Source organism: Lotus japonicus, chromosome 4 (genome assembly GCF_012489685.1).
Source record: "Lotus japonicus ecotype B-129 chromosome 4, LjGifu_v1.2".
Taxonomy (NCBI): domain Eukaryota; kingdom Viridiplantae; phylum Streptophyta; class Magnoliopsida; order Fabales; family Fabaceae; genus Lotus; species Lotus japonicus.
The window spans coordinates 55,196,016-55,218,141 of NC_080044.1; the positions used below are offsets into that span (position 1 = coordinate 55,196,016).

A 22,126-nucleotide genomic window follows, 5' to 3' on the forward strand; every position below is an offset into this window, starting at 1 on the left:
TTACATTTAAGAATAAATTTATAAAGTATTTGAATAATATAAAATATGTATAGATAAATAAATAAATTTTACAATTTTAGTAATATTCAACCTTTTCAAATTGGGGGTAAGAAAGTCTACGTAAGTAATAGAGTGCGATTAAATACTCTTTTAGTCCTTAAAATTGTAAAGAAAATCAAACATGGCCTTGTAAAATTTTCGCATCAAATTGGATGAACAAATTAATTTTTTAATCGAATTAAGTCATTTTGCTCAATTTTGACCGGTAAGTGGCAAGCATAGTCAGCTGATGATGGCCTAGGCTTGCCACGTAGACTTTTTCACTTAATTTTAGTCATTTGAAAAATATTTTAATCAATTTTAGTCATTGTTCATCCACCTTCATCTTCTTCCTCTTCTACCACCTTCCCCTCCTCCATAACTCAAATCGTTAAACCCAGAAATTCAAAACCCTAAAAAAACTATATGTTCATCATATTCACCTTGTTCTTCCAAAACCTAGAAAAATCAGAGGCAACAAAAAAATATTTTTCAAGGTGGAATAACAGAGACTAAAATTGATTAAAATATTTTTTAAGGAACTAAAATTAATGTGAAAAAATCCATATGGTCATCCTCGACTGACTGGACTTGCCACTGGACCGTTGACCGGTCAACATTGAGCAATATGACTTAATTTGATTAAAAATATATATTCTATGGATCCAATTTGATGCAAAAAAAAATTCAGGGACTCAATTTGATTCCCTTTACAAATTTAAGGACCAAAAGGTTATATAAGCCTTAAATAAATTTCATCATTTTCCATCTCTATTTAAGAAAACCAAATCAAGGAACGTAATCACACCCCTCATTCGTTCAATTCTACCATTTTCCATCAATCCAAATAAATTTCATCATTTTATGTTAGGCATGCCAAAAGAGCAAACTCGATTTGCGCAAACCTCTCATAGCCCTTATTTATCATTAGGAGGTTGACAAAAAAAGGACCATTCTGGGAAAAAAAAACTTGAAAAATGTTATCATACACATACACTGATGGTGCATAGAAATTAGTCAAATTACTCTTATAAAAAAGGGTGGCATGGGTAGTATGAATGATACCAAAAACACCATCAGAAAAGCTTGACTGCAACCGGTTCAACTGATATACAACGACATACTAAATGTCTTTCCGACTCTAGGATCATACTCGAGTTTGGTATCCACACTTTATTTGAAGTCAGTTATTACATGCCCCTCACAGCTTTGCAGGAGGCTGGTACCAGCCCCACGGTTCATCAGAGATATACTGAGTTACTTGCTTCACACTCAAATAGTTGTCAAGTCCCCTGCAAAATTTTATTGAACAAAAAAATAAAATACAGATCTCAAAGTTAAATAAGACAGATTTAACTAACTTAATTTTTCACTCATCTGACAGTAATCAAGATGGAGCTACGTTTTCTCAATTGCGACTATGCAGAGTTAATTTCATTATCTTCCCAGTGGCAGCTTCAAAGTCCAAACCAAGGAAACAGGCAAATTGGGAAAACTCACCCAACCAGCAAGCCATTAGGGGGATTTAGCATTGCATTTTGATCTTGTTTACTTTAAAAAAATGAACTACTTATTAATATTGTTCATTTAAATGTGCCAAGGCACCACAATCCCAAAGATTTATAGTTAATTCAATTTTACAGTAAGGGCCAGACCAGTGCCATGATTTGCTCACAGGTTTAATTAGTGTAGATTGAAAATAGTTGTATGGAATCTGGTCAATAAATCGTCAAGAGGGTGTGGGGCCAGTGCCGTCAACAATCCATAGACTTCACTTCACCTTAAAACTGTGGGTTTCTTTTGAATATTAAGATACTATGATAACCTCTAATTTTGGGGGGGGGGGGGGGGTCACCATGCATATGCTAATTTAGTAAATAAGGACCATACCATTCTCCTAATTCACGGCCAAAGCCACTGCGTTTAATGCCTCCCCATGGGGCTTGAGTGAAGCATGGTTGAGAGCAGTTGACCCATACAATTCCTGCCTTAAAAGCCTGCATTGAAGCAAGATAAACTCTTTAATTACAACAAAATCCAACTACTTTGTTGTTTTAAGAGATAACCTAGGATTGGTCTCACCTTAGTAATACGATCACATCTTTCTAGATCATTGGATATTACAGCAGCACCTAAGCCATAGCTGTGGAAGATCAAAGTATAATTTAGATATCGATCCACAAGTGATGGAAAAAACAGTTTACAGATGAAGCTAATGTTAGTTCACATAAAACAATCAACTCACATAGTGTCATTTGCTAGATTAATAGCTTCTTCCTCAGTGCTAAATGTTTTTACACAGAGAACAGGTCCAAAAACTTCTTCTTTCCAAATTTGCATGGAAGTAGTCACATCAGTTATGACAGTTGGTTCAACAAAGAATCCCTTCTTTAGATGCTGTCATTGAATTTATAAAATATTCAATTTTCACCGCAAATGCAGAAATGCTTAACTGAATACTACACAGAAAGTATACAATTATACATACCTCTGGGCGAGAGCCACCAGTCAAAATGGTTGCACCCTCACTCTTAGCATTTGAGATAAATTTCATTATTTTTTCATACTGAACCACATATATTCTAAATATTAGATATCACATCATAATCGCTGTCCAAAATAAATATGCTGATAAAAATAAAAAGCAAGTTATGTATCAGAATCAGACCATAAAGAAATCTAAATATGGGAACTACGCAATGATCTGTAGAAGGTTCCTTCTTCATATATATGAGTTTTATGACGTTTAACTGGGCCCACATAGTGTATTACACCAGGATACATGCAGCTTGATCGTAATTCATGATGAATAATATTATATTTATCAATAAACTTCCATTTTGAAATGAGGAACAGAAAATATACCTGTCCTTCACTGACAACAGGACCTAGCCTGCAACCTTCTTCCAAGGGATCTGAAATTTTGATGTTTTTGATCCATTTCACAATTCTATCCAAAAATTCTTTGGCTATGCTTTCCTGAAACAATAAAAGTATCCTAATTAATCAGTTTTTACAGATGAATAATGCCGATAAAATTCTTACCTAGTTGCCGGACAAAATTCTACCAAAACATAAGTTGATACAATCATTTTCATATAAGCAGACAAAAGAAAATAAAAATGGAAGGTGTGGGATCTATCCATTGAACTTACATGTACAATAAGGCGGGAAGTTGCACTGCATATCTGACCATTTGTCCAGAAGCAGCCAAAGATAGTCCATTCAGCAGCTGTTTAAAATAATGAAGGGCCAACCAATCGTGCGATGAGTACCAATTTTTTTTACCCATTCTCAATCAATATTTGACGAAATGTGATTCATTTCGAAATGCAAGAAAATATGGGCTGTCCATAACTAAGGAGCTGTACTTGAGAGGGAACTAACCCTTATCAAGGTCAACATCCTCAAAAACAATGAGTGGGCTTTTCCCACCAAGCTCTAGTGAAACAGGCTGCCAAGAAAACACACATTTGGTATTACAGGAACTCAAGAACATAAAATGAAAATACAAAAGGGACAAAATGGTTCCTAACTCTTTCTGACTGTGTTTGTGTGTTCTTTATTCTATCAAAACAGAGGGAAGTTATGAATTGTGCATTCTTTGCAGATGATAATGCTTAAAAGTACCTTGACCAGCTGAGCTGCAGCTGTCATAACTTTGCTCCCAGTTGCAGAGCTTCCAGTAAAGGCAATCTGTTAGAAATATTAAATGATGGCCTTGAAGTCATAGCAGCTTTGCAAGCTTAAAGACATCATAGAAGAATAAATGTGAAACATAGAATAAGATATGACCCGGCATAAGTTATAACTGCAATCCTATTGACTAAATTTAAGGCCACTGAACCTTGTCGACATCGGGATGGGATGCCAAAGGAGCACCAGCCTCAGGGCCTAATCCAGTGAGAATATTTAGCACACCAGGAGGAAGGCCCACTTCCTTGCAGATTTCCCCCAGCTCCAAACAGGTCCTAAAATCATATACAATAATACAGCATGAGAAACCAACCCAAAAAAAAAGAACTGAGATTGCAACAGCAGATGGGAACATACACGGATGCCAACTCGGACGGCTTCAATATCGCAGCACAACCAGCAGCAAGAGCAGGAGCAACCTTCCATGTAGCCATCAACATAGGATAGTTCCTAAAACATCAGTTAATCAAACAAATGACTGACAACACTCAGCAAGCAATTGACAACATTGTTACACTAATATCATGTTTGGATCAGCTTATTTTTTGCCAGAATCAACACTCATAGAAACTTTTTCTCATAATTGACTTTAGCTTTTAGAATCTATTGTAAAAAGATCGCATTTTCATATGCAGTCATGTCCATGCATAGGCAAATCAAGATCTCAGACTAGTACATGGCACTGACAAGAAGAAGCTTGCATTGTCATATCAAATATGGCAACCCCTTAAAAGTAAAAATCAAGTGGGCAAACAAAACCATCCATCACAGTTATCAAGCAAGAAAAGAACTAAGAAGGAGCGTGCATGTTGTACCATGGAGTAATCAATCCAACAACCCCAATAGGCTCCCTAAGTACATAACTCTTGAAATTATCCAAGGGAAGAGATACAGGTGCCTTTTGCTTGGAATCCAATTTCTCAGCAAGATCAGCATAGTACTCAAAACAACCAGCAACATCATCCTACCCACGAAACCACAGCACCACCATCAACACAACACAAACAACTAACCAATTTAAGAGTGAGTGAGTAAGAGACTAAGAATAGTTAGCATACAATGTCCCAAGCAGCTTCATCAAGCGGCTTCCCAGAATCAATAGCTTCAAATTTAGCTAGCTGAGGCTTTTTCTCAGTAACCTTGGCAGCAATAGCGCGAAGATAGCGTGCCCGAACAGCGCCGGAGGCAGCAGCCCAGTCAGCGCCGTTGTTGCGGGAGAGGGCGGCTTTTGCGGCGGCGACGGCGAGGTCAACATCTTCCTTAGTAGCCGCCGGAATATCCCCTGAAGAAAATTGAGATTAGAAACAAAAAATCAAAATCAGAAGAGAAAGAAAGATGAAAGTGGAAAGAGGAGGAACCGATGATTTGTTGGGTGGAGGGGTTGATGATCGGAATCCGCTTGTTGCGGGCGGAGGGTTTCCAGTCTCCGTTGATGAATAACTGTCGACTCGGAATCGTGATATCCATTTTTCTCTGTGAGTGAGTTGTTGAATCGAATCCAATCGAATCAGTGAGGTGGAGATGAATGAGTTGATTGCTGAAGTGAGTTAATCAGATTTGTTAGCTGTTTGGACGGGTTTTTTCTTATTTTATCATTATCTGTCTGTACTTTTCGATTTCGGAAACCGACATTGATGATGACACATATCATATGGATGTGTTTCAATTCTAGTACAACGTGACACAATTTGGATTTTCCAAATGGATAGAGAATGAAAGAGTAAGGTACGCCTACTCAAATTTGGGACCAATAAATGGGATCCAGCACATCAAAATGAGGTAATAAGTCAAAATCACGTTACTCTTTTTGTCACAAGGTAGACATAATGGATGGTAATGGCATGGCACTATGGCAGCTCAACCACTCTAATGTATTGGGATGGTGCATAATGGATTTCAATCCTCAGCGCAAGATGTGAGCCTGGCCCAAAACAATATGCAAAATTCTTGCTAGACCAAAAAAACAATAAGATTGGCCTGCTAGTTCCACTATCTACAGTAGGGGTGCACATGGGCCGGGTTAACTCAATAAATTCATTCAACCCAATCTGATCTAATGGTAAAAATGCGTGTTGGATTAGGCAAACGGGTCCATCGGATAAATTTTATTACGATCCAATCATCTTTGGATCGGATATCGGATTCCGTAATAATCCATCCAACCCAACCCGAAATCCAATCATGTAATAATAATATATTATTTAATATATATTTTTAATAATTTTAATTTTTACCTAACCTACTAGTAGGGTATGTAATTTATGGAGACTTGGAGTCCTACTATTTAAGTAATTTTTAAGAGATTTTGAGACTAATTTATTTGTAATTACTTGTCATATTTAAAAACTTGAAGTACTTGTTTAGTTATGTGTTGTTGTATAGATGTGTGTAGACAGTAGTTATGAACTTATAATGCAATCGCATGTTAGAGACGTGAAGTACTTGTTTTTTAATATTTCAGATTTATTTTTATTTTAATATAACGATTCAATCAATCCATCCAAACCAACCCGAAGATTGTCGGATTGGGTTGGTTCAGATTCGTCGGTGAAAATTCACAAAATCCAACCCAACCCAACCAAAACAGTTTTGTTCGGTTCAGATCCTGATTAGTCTGAAAATCCATCCAACCCAACCCATGTGCAGCCCTAATCTACAGAACAAAAGCAATAAGGATTCATATCCAATCTATCTATATAATATGCTAAAGGAAAGTTTTTTTCTAAAAGGTTTTGCCACGTGGCACCCCCACATCGTTTTGAATAATTTTAAGAAATTATTAACATTAATTTTTTATTTAAAAATATGAGCAGTGCTATTGAGTACGAGAGAATGTGCACGAGAGTGCACGAGCATCATTTAGTGGCGGTTTCAAACCGCCACTAAGTTTCGGTGCCAGGAAAAAAACACAAATTGTAACATTTCTGGCGGTTTAAAACTGCCACTAATATTGGGTACCAGAAAAAACGGAAAGCTTTACAAGTTTCTGGCGGTTTTGAACCGCCAGAAACTGTCTCGTGCACATTTCACGAAAAACTTGTTGTGCCCTTCAGCATTTTCCTTAAAATATTAAAAATAATTGGAGTCGTTTTATTTTTCATTCCCTTTGGGTATTTTGGGCAATGATCTCATTATACTAAAAAAATATTTTTTTAGACTAAAAAAAGATTTGTTTACACTAAAATTTTTTTTTTAGATATAGATAATAGATGAACATGATTTTGTATCAAAATAAATTTCTCATCTCTTTAATTATAGTAATTTAAGATAAAATCTTTTAAATTGACCATGAGTTTTAATTTTTTTTTATTATGATGCTATAAATTATGTACGTATAATTTAATTATAGTAATTTAAGACAAATTTTTATAGATTGATCACGATATCAATTTTTTTTATAAGAGTGCTATAAATTGTGTCAAGCACATAAGTGTGCAATACACAGTGTGAGGAAGAAAAAAACGGGTCATACCAAAAGAGGGACAAGAGATTTAGGTGGTTATCTGCTATTGAGTAAACTTTTTCAACAAATGACCCTCTATCACCATATTTAATTTCTTATCCTATTTAATACATGATTGTATATATTTTTTCTCTCATAACATGAAGAAAAAAGTTATCTTCGTTGCTCATCTTTTCCCCATTAACATGCAATGACTAAAGGTTTGTTTTTTATATACCTTCATCTTGACAATTAAGATTTTTTTTTTCTTTTTTCTAATGCACAATGTTCTATATCTTTTTTTTCATCAATTTTTTTATGCTAAATGAATGTTTTTTTTTCTAGAAGGTTTTGTCACGTGTCACCCTCGTACCATCCCAAAAAAATATACAAATATTGTCTTTCTTAACTTTGAAATATATCCTTTTAAAACACTATTAAATCTGCATTTAATTGTAACAAAAAAAAACTGCATTCACATTACATATTATTTAAAAAAAACAGCATTCACTTTACATTTTTTTATGAAAATACAGATTTTATACTTTTTTCAAATAAAATAAAAACAAATTGAAATACAAATTTTGTATTTTCTTAACTTTGAAATACGTAGTTTGAATCATATGCATGAAACATAGTGTTGAAAGAATTGAATAACATCTACGAAAAAAATAATTGAAGGACTATTGTTTTCTTATCCATTGCATAACGTTACGTAAAGATTTTCAAATGAAAACATTTATATCTTGATTGGGATGATCACGGAGTGCTGGGGCAGCCAAGAGGGAAGAAGGGCTGGTGTTCTGACGAACTGAGTGATCCCGGGAGGGGCTCCTGCAGGGGACTCGCCAAAGTGAGTAGGGGAATCGAGTAAGTTAGTGGTGAGGTGAAGAGAATAACGTACCTTAGAATGGATGTGTCGCCTCCCTTATATACACGTTGGGGTATTAGGGTTGGAGCCATGCAACGTCATGCATGGTCCGTACCGGTGGACTAGGAACCGTTGGATCCTTCTGCTCCTCCTGTTGTTAACAGTGATCCAACGGCCTAGAATCCCTAGGGACCCACCTCCCAACCACCCTAGTTCCGTAGGGTGGTGGGCCTAGGTCAACCTCTAGGTGGTGGGGTCCAGGTTCTTGGATCAGGGGAGGATGTCGTCCTGCTTGTGGTACAGGGCCCGGACATCCGACCCCGGTCGTCCCCTCGGGGCCTTCACCGGGTAACCCTGATCGGGTACTAACCATACTGGGGGTAGAGGTCGGTGTGTCTCCGTCCGTCCCAGAACAGGTACTAACCATACTGGGGTAGGGGTCGGTGTGTCTCCGTCCGTCCCAGAACAGTAGTCCCCCAGCTCTGGTCCACTACTTTAGCGGGCCTGGAGCTTTAGGTGAGGCCCTCCTAGGTGAGGCTCGCTTGAGCGCCCTCCGGTCGGTTCCTGTCAGCCCCTACCAGAACAGTAGTCCCCCAGCTCTGCCCCACTGTATGAGTGGGGCATGAGCTTTAGAGTTGTGTCCGGACGGGTGGAGGAGGAAAGGTGGTGTTCCGGACTACCCGGCATACGGTGGCGGGAGAGGGGGGTAACCAGTCGACTCCCTTCGTAGTCTATGGACGACTGGGCGGTCCCGAACTCTAAACGTTATGCCACAGTAACGTGAAGCGACGTTTCTGCGGCGTAATTAATGCGTCTGACAAAGTGTGGCACGCGTTACGTCGTTTCGTTCTCCTTGCTGACGTGGCGGAAGCGGATTGGACGAGATTTTTCCCGCCTCCCCTAGCGTCATCATTACAGTCGTAGGGTTTGGTGAAGCGTCGCTTCCCATTCCCGAGTTTCCTTATAAAAGAGAGGGAGGGGCTTCATTTGCGCTTTTTCGCACCTCAAGCTCTCCTCTTTTCTTCCTTAAAGTTCTGAATTTCTGCGCCGTTAGACGTCGTTTTCGAGGCGGTCGTTCCTGATTTCTTGGTGGTCGTCCCCGTCATTTCCTTTGTAAGTTCTTCTCAACTTCTTCTGCCTTTTATTTTACTTTTCTTCCCTTTCTTCCTAGTTCCGTTCTCTAGGGGTTTCTAGGGTGCGTCTTTCGGGTGGGAGTGGTCTCCTCCCCCCGTGCGACTGAGGGGCGGTCCATGGGCCGTCCCTTCGGCGCAGGGTTTGTTCTCCCTGCCGGGGACAAAGACGGATCCTGGCGGGTTTCCCCTTTGAGTCGTGATCAATGAATTGTAATATTGAGACGACGTTTTCCCTTGCGCAGGTTTCGGTATGGCTGGTGCCCAAAAGAGAAAAGGTAAAGCAGTCGGGGAGAGTTCCAAACCGAAGCTGAGTCAGAACGCCCCGAAACGGAAGGAAATCGATCGGAAGAAGTTTCCCCATCTGGAGGGTGACTTGGCGCCCTTGGACGAATGGTGCAGGGAGATCTTGAAGATCGAGTCCTGTTATGCTAACGAGGACGAGGGACACTTCCGGAAGCAGTATTATCTGTCACAGAAGCAGATCGGTCCTGAGCATGACGTCCTTGCTCCTGGGAAGACGGAGAGGCTCCCGCAGACCCCCCCCCATTCAGCATCTATATGCATATTTATACGATGAAGAAGGTGAAGGTGCGGATGCCGCTTACCGATTTTCAGGTCGCTGTGCTCAGGCACATGATGGTGGCCCCCTCCCAACCTCACCCGGGGGGTTGGGGCTTCGTGCGAGGCTATGAGACGACCTGCGCTATCTTTGGGCAGGTGCCCTCCCTGCCTCTATTCTTCCATCTTTTCGCGGTCGCCCATACCCAAGGCCACGGTGGTCACGGCATGGTGACCCTGAGAACGGTATACCCGATATTTAAGGCCTTTGCCGATTCGTATAAAGATTTCAAGGACCAGTTCTGCCGGGTGGTGCCAACCTCGCCCCCTCCCTACTGGTGGTTTGAGCAGGGTCCGAGCGGCGGAATGCGACCGCGCTTCCCGCTGGCCTGGAATGCGGCCCATTATAAAGAGAAGTTGACGTCGTTCAGTTTCTCGGACGAGGGCGCCCTATCGGAGACCGATCTGGAATTCTAACGGTTGTTGATGGGTGTCGTTCGTTACGTCATAGAGGGGGACAAGAAAGTTACGGTTCGTCCCCTTCGTTGTTATGACTTGTGTTCCTTCAACGTTCGGAAGAATGCTAAGGTATTGCGTAAGTTATCTATATATTATACCCTTCGTCGTTTCTTTCTGTCTTTTGTTTGCTAATGTCGTTCTTCTTTGGGCAGGTGCTATGGCAGACATTGATCGGACCCTGTTGGAGGCGTTGCAGGTGGAAGACGGTCAGACCACGGATGAGGAGGCGGATCAAGAGACTGAGGTTTCCGAAGGTGAGCGCCGATTGGGGGGGGGAGGAAGGTGTTGGAAATCAGCCGGTCCCCGATCCTAAGAGTGTGGAAGGGGCTGAGGTAGGGGGGACATCTGGGTCCGCGGAGAAGGCCTTGATGGAGGGCGGCCAGGGAACTGGTTCTCCTCCGAAGGGTGTATCCCCAGGGGGTCGGGGCTCTGTTCCCGTCCAAGAGGAGGGGCAGTCGTCTGATGAAGAGGGTGCCCGGAATCCGACCCCAAAGAAGCGGAGGGTGGAGCGCAATCAAGATTACTTTGATGGCGAGGGGCAGAGTTCCAAGGCGGAGCGGGTGGAGCCCGTTACCGTGGTAGCCCTCACTGGGATTTCGATGTGGGGTCCTAGGGCAGCCAATTGCCCAGAACATCTAGATCAGATCGACGATCTTGTGCTGACGGAGAGTGACCAGAAGTACCTGGGTGATCAGGAGCCCTACGGACTCCTCAATTATGCTCTCTGGGCCTCGCTCAAGACTGCCTCTGCTGTTCGGTATTTGCAGTCGTCGGCTCTGCCGGAATTGGAGGAGCTCAGACAGAAAGTCGAGAAGGATGGGCAGTTGATATCTTCCATGAGCGGGGAGCTGGAGGCGGGGTGCTCTACGATCGAGGAATTGAGCAAGGCGTTGGACAATGCGAAGGCCGAGAATGAGCAGCTGACGAAGAAGGTATTGGACGGTGATGCGGCTCGACAAGACTTGGGGAAACGGCTGAAGCTTGCTGAGGAGAGCACTGAGACCGGTGCGGCTCGATTGAAGGAGGTAGAGAAGGAATTGGTGGGGGAGAAGGCCGCTCGGCTTTAGGAGCTTGATCAGAGTACTGCTCTGAAGAAAGAGAAAAAAGAGCTCGAGGCCAGGGTCGCTTCTCTGGAGGCTGATAAGAAGAAGCTGGCGGCCACCGTGTCGAAGATCAACAAGGCTTCCTTCAACAATGCGGTGATCCAGCTTTCGGTTGTCAACCCGGGTTTGGAGACTGGGCCGATTGGCTATCGAAAGGTGGTCTCCCGGCGGAGCAGGCTCCCTGAGGGGATTGTTATGTCATTTTATTTTTTGCTTAAGTGTTTTGAGTCCTTCTGGACGATTGTAATAGTTGACCGTTTGTAATGATAACTTTTGCTGGTAATAGTAATGATTAGCTTGTTCGGTTTCTTTGATTTTCGACTTATGTTATTCAGCTTGCCCGGTTGGGTCTTGTAATTATTGTGTCCACTACGCCAAAAAAGGGCTTTTACAGCGGTTAAATTTGGGCTTTTACAGCGGTTTTGACCCGCTGTAGATCTCGCCGCTGTAAAAGACTATACAGCGGTTCGAACTGCTGTAAAAGATGACTTATTTACAGCGGTTCTTCAGTTTAACCGCTGTAAATACCTAGCTACAACAACGGTTCTTCCGCGTAACCGCTGTAGGTAGATATTCTTTTACAGCGGTTTCGAAACTTTAACCGCTGTAATTGAGTGACAGAGCAGTTCTTTTTTCAGCCCCTGAATTACCCCCACCTATTCATATTTCTCTATAGCATATCAATACCAATAAATATTGTTCTTACATGAATAATGATGACCTTCCTCTAGGGTTTATGGTAGCCATTGTTATGCCAAAGAAAGAACCTCCTCTATTATGAATGGGGGTTAGCCTTTTATAGTGGGGCTGAACCCTAAACCTAAATCTATTACATTTGGGCCTTGTCTAAATCTATTACATTTGGGCCTTGTCTATGGTCTATTGAGCCTTAGTATTGACCCATACGCCTAACTAAACCTGTCTGGACACTGGCGAGCTCCTTCGTTGACTCGCCTTACCCAGCGTTGTCCTAACGTTAAGGTCTCGCAAGTATCTTGTTTGGCGGGACCTGTCCACATGCCCGCAAGACGTCGAGTCCTTGTGCAGAAGGATGAAGTGCGTCTTTAGTATCAGGTCTCGACCCGCCAACATAGGGCAAGTCCAGTCCACATGCCCGCAAGACGCCGGGTCTGAAGCAGGAGTATGTCCTAATTGTCTCAAGTCTCAAAGAACACGTGCCGCCCTTAGACAACTCGTTAACTAGCCTTCCAGGTTACACCGTTCTAAACTCGACTTTGAAAGTGAAGAGTGTCCTCTATAAAGCATATAGGTCGCCAACATGGCGTAGTAGACATACAACTCGCCATAAAAACGACCAATAAATACAAGTGCCAACAATGGCATAATGAACATATAACCCGCCACAAAATCGACTAATAAATACATTTGCTACCATGTCTGAAGAAGTCATCATATGTGGGAAGTATCTGCCCAGTTCTCATGCCCGCAAGACGCCGAGTCTGAAGCATGAAGACGAAGCGCGTCTTTACTCCAAGATGACAATGATAAGATGACGAGATCAAGCCGCCAAAATCTATTGCACAATGTCATTCCTAACGACGCAGTCACATGTTCTCAACCCAACATATAGCCATGGAGAATCATGCGAGTATTGAAGAAATTGACTTGTAGAATCATACTTTTGAACTTATCATTAATTCGCTAAACACGTAATCTGGAAATAAAGTTCAAATACCACCAACAACCAAATGTTTTGAGAGTGACAACAGTGGCGAGATGCAAATAACGTGTTTGTTGACCTTGCTTTTACACTCGGCCTGTTTCACTTTGTTATGAGGTCGCTTCATTCGCGCCCCAAGTCTTAATGCGGCTCTTAAAGGGCGAACCGTGCTATCTCTATCCCACATATAGGAGGCGAGACCGGCCTAGGTTTTGGAGATGTGAACAACCAAGTCACATGAAGCTGCAAGAACAAAGTCTCAAAGACATGAGGACATCAAAAGGACCGTCCTTAACCGTTGGCACATGTTTTGCCTTTCGTTGAGATTCTTTTATTGGCATCTCATGTGGTCCCGCGGCTCTTTTAAGCACGAACTGGGTGGGCACTATCCAACGATGTAGCCGGCGTATCCAACCCAGGTTTCGGTGATGTGTTCAAGTTACATGACGCGGCTCATTACGCGCTGAAACGGGCGGTTCCTATCCAACATATAGCTGGCGGGACCAACCTCGGTTAACTGCGTGGCCACTATCCAACATGTAGTTGGCGGGTCCAACCCAGGTTTGGCGTACAACGTACCTTGCCATAAATCGTCCTTAATGACGTAATCTCATAAACTCAGCCTTACTAGCCATGGAGTCTTATACGTACCTTGCCATAAATCGTCCTTAATGACGTAATCTCATAAACTCAGCCTTACTAGCCATGGAGTCTTATACTTGTACTGTAAATATCAATTTGTAACACCATCCAATTGGACTTTCCATTTAAGCTATTCCTTTGATATCAAATTCATTTGCATTTTGTGAATGACAAATTTCAATTGTGTGGAAGTGTAACCATAATCAACATTAAAAGCATAAGGCATAACAAGAAGTCCCTCTGCCGGGAATTAATAGTACATTCACATAAAAGAAACCTGATCATGTATTTGTATATTGAGGAAAACTTCACATTCACATAAAACGAGTACTATCAACAATGGATGCTACTGTATAGGAATATAGCCATAGTGAGGAAATCCTAATAAAAATAAAATCAGAACCAGCAATAGACAATTCCTAAAATAGCAGAACTATGCAAGCTAGATAGAGTTAAGCTAGCATATCATGTCTCATTGAGAGATCTTTGTAACAGCATCCAAACAATATCGCTTTCAGAATTCAGATCAGGTCTAATCCATAAGAGAATTTTTCACACATGTAGGAGTCATTTGGGGATGAGTAGGAGGTAATGAGAACAACAGTTTGCAGCAAAATTTATTCATAGGAGGAATTGCTATGCGCTTGCTTTGTTCAGATATTCCAGCTTAGAGTTTATTTCAACTATTGTTAAATCAAGACAGTAAAGTGACAGCAAATACATTAAGATCAATGTAACCAGTTTCAGATCATACAGCAAACATACTTTAACATCTTTTCAAGAGCCTGTCTTGCCGGAAATATAACAAATCATTAGCAAAGATTACTTTAATAAAATCACCTTAAACTTCCTTATTCATCAAGATTGAAGCTCATTTATTTTTCGTAACTCCAACAGTTCAGATTCATATAAGGATATATAACATCTTCTAAAATTATACACTTTCCAAAAGTTCATTAAATTAAAGCTGTAGGATTGTTCTTCAAAGTACCATCATCAAAAGAAAAGAGAAGATCACTGTCATATAAACAAGTAGCATGCAGATTGTGCAGATTGTGGATATATGCCCATATGCATATATTCAATAAATCACTGAGGTGGTCTATCAGATAGGCAGTGTGCATTAAAATTGTCAGAAAGGTAGAGCTGAGATCAGATAACCTGGCTAACAGCAAGAATATTATACTCCCCTGGTTCATGACAGCCTCTTTAATTCTTCCTTCCTTTCAACCAAATATAGATTATGCTGCCTTGATTTATCCACTCATTCCTGGTCCCTCATGATCCTCAGATTTGTACCATACATCAAGAGTGCAAAGAATGATAATGTCAGCTTCAGGGTAATAATAATTCATGGTACAAAGAGTGGAAAGAAAATCAAAGAGAATCTAAAACTTTTTGGACCTCCTCCATTCAGTGTGAACAATTTCACTCCAAGCAGTTAGATGAATCTATCGTAATCATGCTGTTCAATTACGGAAAATATTTTCTTATTTTATGTTTTTGTACAAATCTTCCAGGCATTATGTCAAGCAACTAGTAGGAGATACAAAACAAGGTTTTTGTGAGGCATTTTATCAAACAGTTCTAGTGCATAAACTATTCTACCAATTGCAAACTGTACAAATCAATACACGTGAATTTAGCAGTTAAGTACAATGGAGATATGGGTTCAAATTCATTCTGTTATTTTTCAGCCACTTTAAGTTAATCAAGCATGCACTTGAAATGTAACTAAAACTCATTTTTTCATGGCATCAAGCAGTTGCAATATATAGAGATTATAAGACGAATTTGAAGTGTGCTCACCAATCATTCAGTCATCCCAATAAAACATTTTCCAAGCGTTTGAATTGCATTTCAGAGATGAAGATAAAGAGCGAAATTCCAATCATGCATCTTACCAAACAGTTTGCAGGCATTGAGATTTTTATTGCAGTGTAGTGAAAATTCAGTCAAATAATTTATCAAACAAGTGGTGCTTGAGAAATCTATTCAATCATTTCATATGATCTTTCACTAGAGTACATCACCATGAAGATGTTCTTTATTAATGCATACAGGGATGATATGAAGTTCGATTTATATCAATAACTCAATTAAACAAATTGTTTTTGCATCTCATGACAATGTAAGCAAATAACTTATCATGATATTAAGGAAACGACCCTGAAAGTCTGTGTTAATCCTGCTCAGAGGCAAATGTTAAAATCAACTTAAAAAATTAACCCACAAATGTCTAAGAAAACTCATAGAAAGCTTACCTTAACCAGCTTATCCTAACCAGCCATTTAGTTAATTTGTCGAATACATAGAGAGCATTCAGATTTCAAGAAAAACACAAGAGGCGAACTCAAAGCAATAGATTGATAGACAGATTGAATTTCCACAATGCATAGTTTGGTGATGATTATTAGAACATGTTTCTCATAAGCGAAAGCATGCTCAAAATAGTAAGATCAATGGAAATTAAAAGTACATATTTATTTAAGACAATGATACTACTCGGCTAGCAATGTTTCAGATCTGAGTCAAATGTTCATCAGTTAATAATGCAGACATAACATAAACAAAAACCCCATGGTAATGAAATGAGGAACGAAATTAGAAAGACAAGCTAGCTGAGTGGAGGTTTCACTGCCCTGATACATGGTGACAGCTTTCTGAGTCCGAATTAGTCCCCGCTGCCTTTCACGGTCCTCCATTTTCACCAACGAACTCACAGAGTCATTTTATCAAACACCTTCTGTGCAGAACACCGAACAGCACATGTAAATCTCTGCACAAAGAGAGCAATGAGGCCTGAAAACTCAGAGGTAGAACTTTCAAAGGTTATTAAGAAACACATAGTAATATCAGAGAAAGAGAGAATGTGAGTGGTCAGATGCGCTTCTCGGAATCAGTTCTGGTTCATTCCTTGACGTTGAGCTTCCTGGCGGTGAGACCTGCTACAGCGGACAAGAAACACCATGGTGATAGGCGAGTAGGGGTGAATCCGTCGACAGTGGTGAGGTAACCGCCATGACGAACTGAGCGATGAACATTGAGAGCTCGTCTCGCCATTTCCTCACCCGACGCCAAGAATCGTCGCCGATGCTGCTCACCAAGCCCTTGCCGCCATGGTTACTGAACACAGAGGAAGAACGTACCGTCGAAAGAGGTGCTGCGAGATGGATTCCAGAAGGTGAAGACATTCCCTCATGAATCCAGATCAGAAAAAGACCATCGAAGATTCATCCCTCAGAACTAAAATCCGTCCCAACATGATATCACACCAAAACCTTTCTCACCTTGATCGATGAGTTCCTTTGTGGAGGCGGGAATGGAAAATTTACCGGCCCCACGGTGGGCGCCAAAAAGTGTTCTTACATGAATAATGATGACCTTCCTCTAGGGTTTATGGTAGTCATTGTTATGCCAAAGAAAGAACCTCCTCTATTATGAATGGGGGTTAGTCTTTTATAGTGGGGCTGAACCCTAAACCTAAATCTATTACATTTGGGCCTTGTCTAAATCTATTACATTTGGGCCTTGTCTATGGTCTATTGAGCCTTAGTATTGACCCATATGCCTAATTAAACCTGTCTGGACACTGGCGAGCTCCTTCGTTGACTCGCCTTACCCAGCGTTGACCTAACGTTAAGGTCTCGCAAGTATCTTGTTTGGCGGGACCTGTCCAAATATATATATATATATATATATATATATATATATATATATAAAGCTTCATAAATCTGAAACAATTTCTAAAGTGCATAATATCAACATCTAATAGATTAACTACTAAAAAGATGTGTTAACTACATTAAGCGGCCCACTCATCTTTAACTTCACGCAAATTGCTCTTCATTATGTAGTGACAAGGGCACTACAAAAGCCAAGGAATAAAGACGACTAAATGGATGCTGTAAACTCAGATATCTCTGTTCTATAGAAAACTTCATGTAAATAAATAGACATGTTTATAAACAGATCAAAAGTACAATTTATAAATGTGATTTGATATGTATATGAATCAAGTCCAATGATAACATCAAGACTCAAGAGGATATGAAAGCAATCAAATGCAAGTTTTGTCATCTTTGTGCAGTACCAAAGCCAATTCCAGAAAGATACTTACAAGCAAGGAAGAGGCTTCAATGGAAGAATAAAAAGATTTCCTAGGTATGAGGAAATTAAACAAGCCATATGTATCTGGAACATTAAGCAACACAATATAAAACTTGAGGTCAATTGCTCAAATATTGGCAAAAATAGAAAATGAAAAGGGAGGCAAAATGAGTGAAATCTGACATGCAAACCCAGATAAAATGCCACAAAGGTGTCCAAGTAGTGAGACATTTTATATGAGAAGCTGGAATACTACCAACAAAAAGAATGCATACCTACAACATAATATGTTCAATTAGCATTATCATAAAGGGAATGATCAAGATAAAATTAATAATGCAATATTATAAAAAACCAAACTCACCACTTGGCAGACACATTAAACAACCCAAACACACTGCAGAATCAATAGAATAAGTTATTATATTAGCAAACCCTCAAAGATTCACATTGTGTAACATAGCACATATATCAAATGTATAGTGTATTTTAAGTAGAACAAGCAACATAATCATTGCAAAGGGAACAGGTCACCGAAGGTGCATTATTAAAACAGAATTTCAAGTCTCCCATTTCAGAGATAGCATCAGCAAAATAATTAGCATAATCTACGAAAACTCGTTAAAAATACTACTATTTCAGCATCTTGAAGCCATGACATCGTTTCTACCAAATTATCTTAAAGGAAAAAAAGTTGATTAATATGAACAAATTAAATTGCATTTTTCAAAAGTGGTGAATTTCCCAACCTCCTGGATTGAACTCCACTGAGGCTAGTCCCTATAACAATCATGGAAAATAATCCTGAGAAACCAATTGCACACTCATTGATGAGGTAATCAAATTTAACAAAAGAATTGTATGTCACCACCAGCAGTGCTATGAGAACATGGAATATAGCATTGCTAGTAGCCAACAAAATAATGACATATAGCAAGCGAACCGAGCCCTCTCCTGCTCAGAGCCCAAGGGAACTAAAGCCATCATGTTGAAGAGAACATGGAGCAGTGAACTATAGAAAAGAATGGCGGTATAAACTAAGATAATTAGCAGAAAGCAGATAATCAGGCACCTCATTAACCGAATGCATAAAATAGTGTATTAACTCATTTTACCTGCCATGTATCGTATGAAGCATTGAGTAGAAACAATGGTGTCTCAAGATGTTGGACCATGTTTTGAGGAAAGAAGCACTGAAAAAAGAGACAACTTTTTGGCCAATTCTTTTCTACTTCCTGCAATTTCAAAAACACAGGCTTTCAATTTCACTTTAAACTGGAAATTATTGTAAGCAAGTACTATAAACCTTAAAATTGCATAGGCATAAGCACTTATGATAAGCTAATTTAATAAATTTATTGAAACATGCTGAAAAATAGATTATAGATTTGCATAAACTCTTACTCATAAGCTAATCTTAATAATTTATGAAAATAAGCTCAAAACAGCATATAAGTAGACCATAAGCTATTTATATAAACTCTTCCAAACACTTTTGTAAGCTTTCATGTCATAAGATAAGTTAAAATAAGCTCTTTTAAACGAGGACTAAGTTAATTTTTGTTAGGTTAGGGCTTACAAAAATTCATCAAATGTATGGCTCTTGGTAAGTGCAATAACTGGATTAGACCTTCCAAACGGGTAAACAAAACTAATGTTATTTTTTTTTTGCTGGGTGAATCAATTCACCTCAACTTTTAGGAGCATTTCCTGGTTTAAAAATTAAGTGCAGGACAATAACAATAACAAGTAGAAAGCCTCAATTCAACAGCACAGCCAAAAGAAAAATTAGAAATAGATAGCACGGGATAAGAGAATACCATCGCCAAAACTCATCATTTATTTGTGACATCCTGAAATATATGCACAAATTTTTTAATGGAAAAGGGGTACATGAAACTTGAGCAAGGAAAAGAAAAACTAGTAATGTCAAACCAATTATAAGAAGCTACACAAAGAAAAACAACAATGATAAAGATCCTCTACCTCAAGCTGGTTCAAACCAGGCATGGATGTCAAAGAAATTTTTGGTTTAGAACCTGCACAACATCTTCATTCTTTTCTCTAACTAAATTCGTTCAGATTCTTATACATGTTTTCTGCTATATATGTTTTGCTGCTTGAAATATATCATGAGATAAACTTGTTGAGCATAGCGCAAATGAACCACAAATAAGCTTAATTTGAAGTGTTCATGACTAATTGTACAAAATACAGTAAAAGAACCAACAACACAAAACAGCATAGCCACATACCTTCACCAAGCCAGAAACCCCCAACTTCCAGATCAATTGCAAGCATCAACCAAACCCCAACTCACCAGATCTAGTATCAAATTCGAGTGCTTCTTCACCATGCTCAAAAACTCATACCTTGGAAACACAAATCAAGAACAAATTGAGAAGAATACAAGATGTGAAATGAAGCCCCAAACAAGAGTGAGAATGAGAAGATCGTATATGTACCTTGAGGGGGTTTCACCTCAGAAGCATTTCTTCTGAACTTCGTTTTTCAGATATCACCGATTCAGAACTAATCGACGAAATCGAAATCCAGAGATGAGTTCCGATTTCTGAACTGACACAGCGTGAGAGAAAGAGATGAAGCAGTTGTTGAGAAGCGTGACCAAATGCTCACTGTGCACAAGCGAAACAAGAGCGGCAGGGACGGTGGTGGCACGACGGGTGCAGCATGCTTTGAGAGCGGTTGAGAGACGAAGGTAGTAGATCGAGTGGTAAAGTTAATGGAACTGAACTGTGATAAAAATAAGGGTTTTGCAGGATTCACTTAATCTGAATATGTACAGCGGTTCTTTGTAAACGCTGTAGATAGTGAAACTTTGTTATTTAAAGCGGTTCAGAAACATTACCGCTGTTAATCGTAAATGCTTTTACAGCGGTTTGTATATCAACCGCTGTAAACACCTATTATCTGCTCCGTGTTTTTGTTTTTACAGCGGCTGGAACCTAAACCGCTATAGTAGGGGCGCTATAAAAGCCCTTTTCTGGTATAGTGGTCCGGTGGGACTTTTAATTTTCGTGCCCGGAGGGTCTTCTAGTTAACGTGCCCCGAGGGCTTTTAAATTTCATGCCCGGTGGGTCTTGTAAATTTCGTGTCCGGTGGGTCTTTACGTGCCTAGAGGGTCTTTAAAATCTCGTGCCCGGTGGGTCTTTTAAATTTCGTGCCCGGTGGGTCTTTACGTGCCCAGAGGGTCTTTAAAATCTCGTGCCGGGTGGGTCTTTACGTGTCCAGAGGGTCTTTAAAATCTCGTGCTCGGTGGGTCTTTTAAATTTCGTGCCCGGTGGGTCTTTTAATGTGTGTAGGTCGGCGTCCGTGCGAAAATAGCTTAAACAAAACACTCCTTCTTGTTTCTTTATAAAAAATGCAAGTGTTTCTTTCGGCTACAAGAGGAGGACTGGAAACAGTTCCTTGATTCTAATTTAAAATGAAGCTTGACTTAAGGACATTAAAAAAGAAAACTGGGCTTGGGGTGCTTGGTCGGGCAGAGCTAACTGTAGTAGCGGTTCAAGTTGGCGGCATTCCAAGTGCGGGGGATCTCTTCCCCAGAGAGCTTTTCCAACTTATAGGCGTCGGTGCCAGTTGCTTCAGTTACTCTGTATGGGCCTTCCCAGTTGGCGGCCAACTTGCCTCTTTCGGTCCCGCGGGCTTCGATGCTGGCGTTGCGGAGGACTAAGTCCCCGGGCAGGAACGCGCGGTGGACGACCTTCCTGTTGTAGCGGATGGCTGCGTGCTGCTTCGCGATTAATTCCCTGCAGTTAGCGATTGCCCTCATTTCAGCGAGCAGGTCCAGGTCTTCGTGAATGAGTTGATCGTTCTCCCCCTGGTCGTAGCCAAGGGTGCGAGCGCTTGGTTCTCCGATCTCCGCTGGGATGACTGCCTCGGTTCCGAAAGTTAGGCGAAACGGGCTTTCCCCAGTCGTTGAGTGCGGGGTAGTGCGGTATGCCCATAGGACATGATCGAGCTGCTCCGCCCAATTGCCCTTAGCGTCGTCCAGCCTTTTCCTGAGCCCTCTGAGGATGACTCGGTTTGCAGCTTCCGCATGCCCGTTCGTTTGGGGGTGTTCCACTGAGGTGAAGTGGTGCTTGATATGCAGTCCGTCTACCAGCTCCCTGAACCCTTTGGAGGTAAATTGTGTACCATTGTCGGTAATTAGGACTCCAGGTACCCCGAACCTGCTGATGACGTTCTTGTAAAAGAAACGTTGTATGCGGGCTGAAGTGATCGTGGCGAGGGGCTCTGCCTCAATCCATTTGGTGAAGTAATCTACCGCGACCACCAGGTGTTTCAGCTGTCCCGGGGCGGTCTCAAAGG

The 22,126-nt window shown here is 40.7% G+C and overlaps 1 protein-coding gene and 1 long non-coding RNA gene across 6 annotated transcripts; both read right to left on the reverse strand.

Annotated features, from left to right (window-relative positions):
* Window positions 1-974: 974 nt before the first annotated feature.
* Window positions 975-5,444, reverse strand: LOC130711852 (aminoaldehyde dehydrogenase 2, peroxisomal). The gene is made up of 14 exons (XM_057561617.1): window positions 5,094-5,444; window positions 4,794-5,017; window positions 4,551-4,699; window positions 4,093-4,185; window positions 3,887-4,010; window positions 3,670-3,735; window positions 3,427-3,493; window positions 3,195-3,271; window positions 2,905-3,018; window positions 2,528-2,605; window positions 2,285-2,436; window positions 2,122-2,182; window positions 1,930-2,036; window positions 975-1,331 (listed from the first exon to the last, which is right to left on the reverse strand). Exons 1-14 carry the CDS (start codon window positions 5,200-5,202, stop codon window positions 1,241-1,243), a joined length of 1,512 nt encoding a protein of 503 aa, XP_057417600.1. The 5' UTR covers window positions 5,203-5,444; the 3' UTR covers window positions 975-1,240.
* Window positions 5,445-7,799: 2,355 nt separating this feature from the next.
* On the reverse strand, window positions 7,800-20,571 carry LOC130715821 (uncharacterized). 5 transcript variants are annotated; one of them, XR_009011788.1, is made up of 6 exons: window positions 20,260-20,571; window positions 19,615-20,166; window positions 18,910-19,029; window positions 18,159-18,191; window positions 8,082-18,069; window positions 7,800-8,011 (listed from the first exon to the last, which is right to left on the reverse strand). It is a non-coding gene; the product is annotated as an uncharacterized LOC130715821 (long non-coding RNA). The 5 variants fall into 5 exon arrangements; XR_009011791.1 differs by lacking the exon at window positions 7,800-8,011 and having other exon boundaries at window positions 14,393-18,069; window positions 19,615-19,910; window positions 20,050-20,166; window positions 20,260-20,569; XR_009011789.1 differs by lacking the exon at window positions 7,800-8,011 and having other exon boundaries at window positions 14,393-18,069; window positions 19,615-19,647; window positions 19,781-20,166; window positions 20,260-20,569.
* Window positions 20,572-22,126: the final 1,555 nt, after the last annotated feature.

What these genes read in the sequence shown, in the direction of transcription:
- LOC130711852 (XM_057561617.1), bottom strand. Translation starts at nt 5,202, where the DNA reads ATGGATATCACGATTCCGAGTCGACAGTTATTCATCAACGGAGACTGG. An exon ending in GGATGTTGACCTTGATAAGG is followed by an intron (nt 3,272 to 3,426) that starts GTTAGTTCCCTC and finishes TATTTTAAACAG; the next exon opens with CTGCTGAATGGACTATCTTT. An exon ending in AATCTAGCAAATGACACTAT is followed by an intron (nt 2,183 to 2,284) that starts GTGAGTTGATTG and finishes GATCTTCCACAG; the next exon opens with CTATGGCTTAGGTGCTGCTG.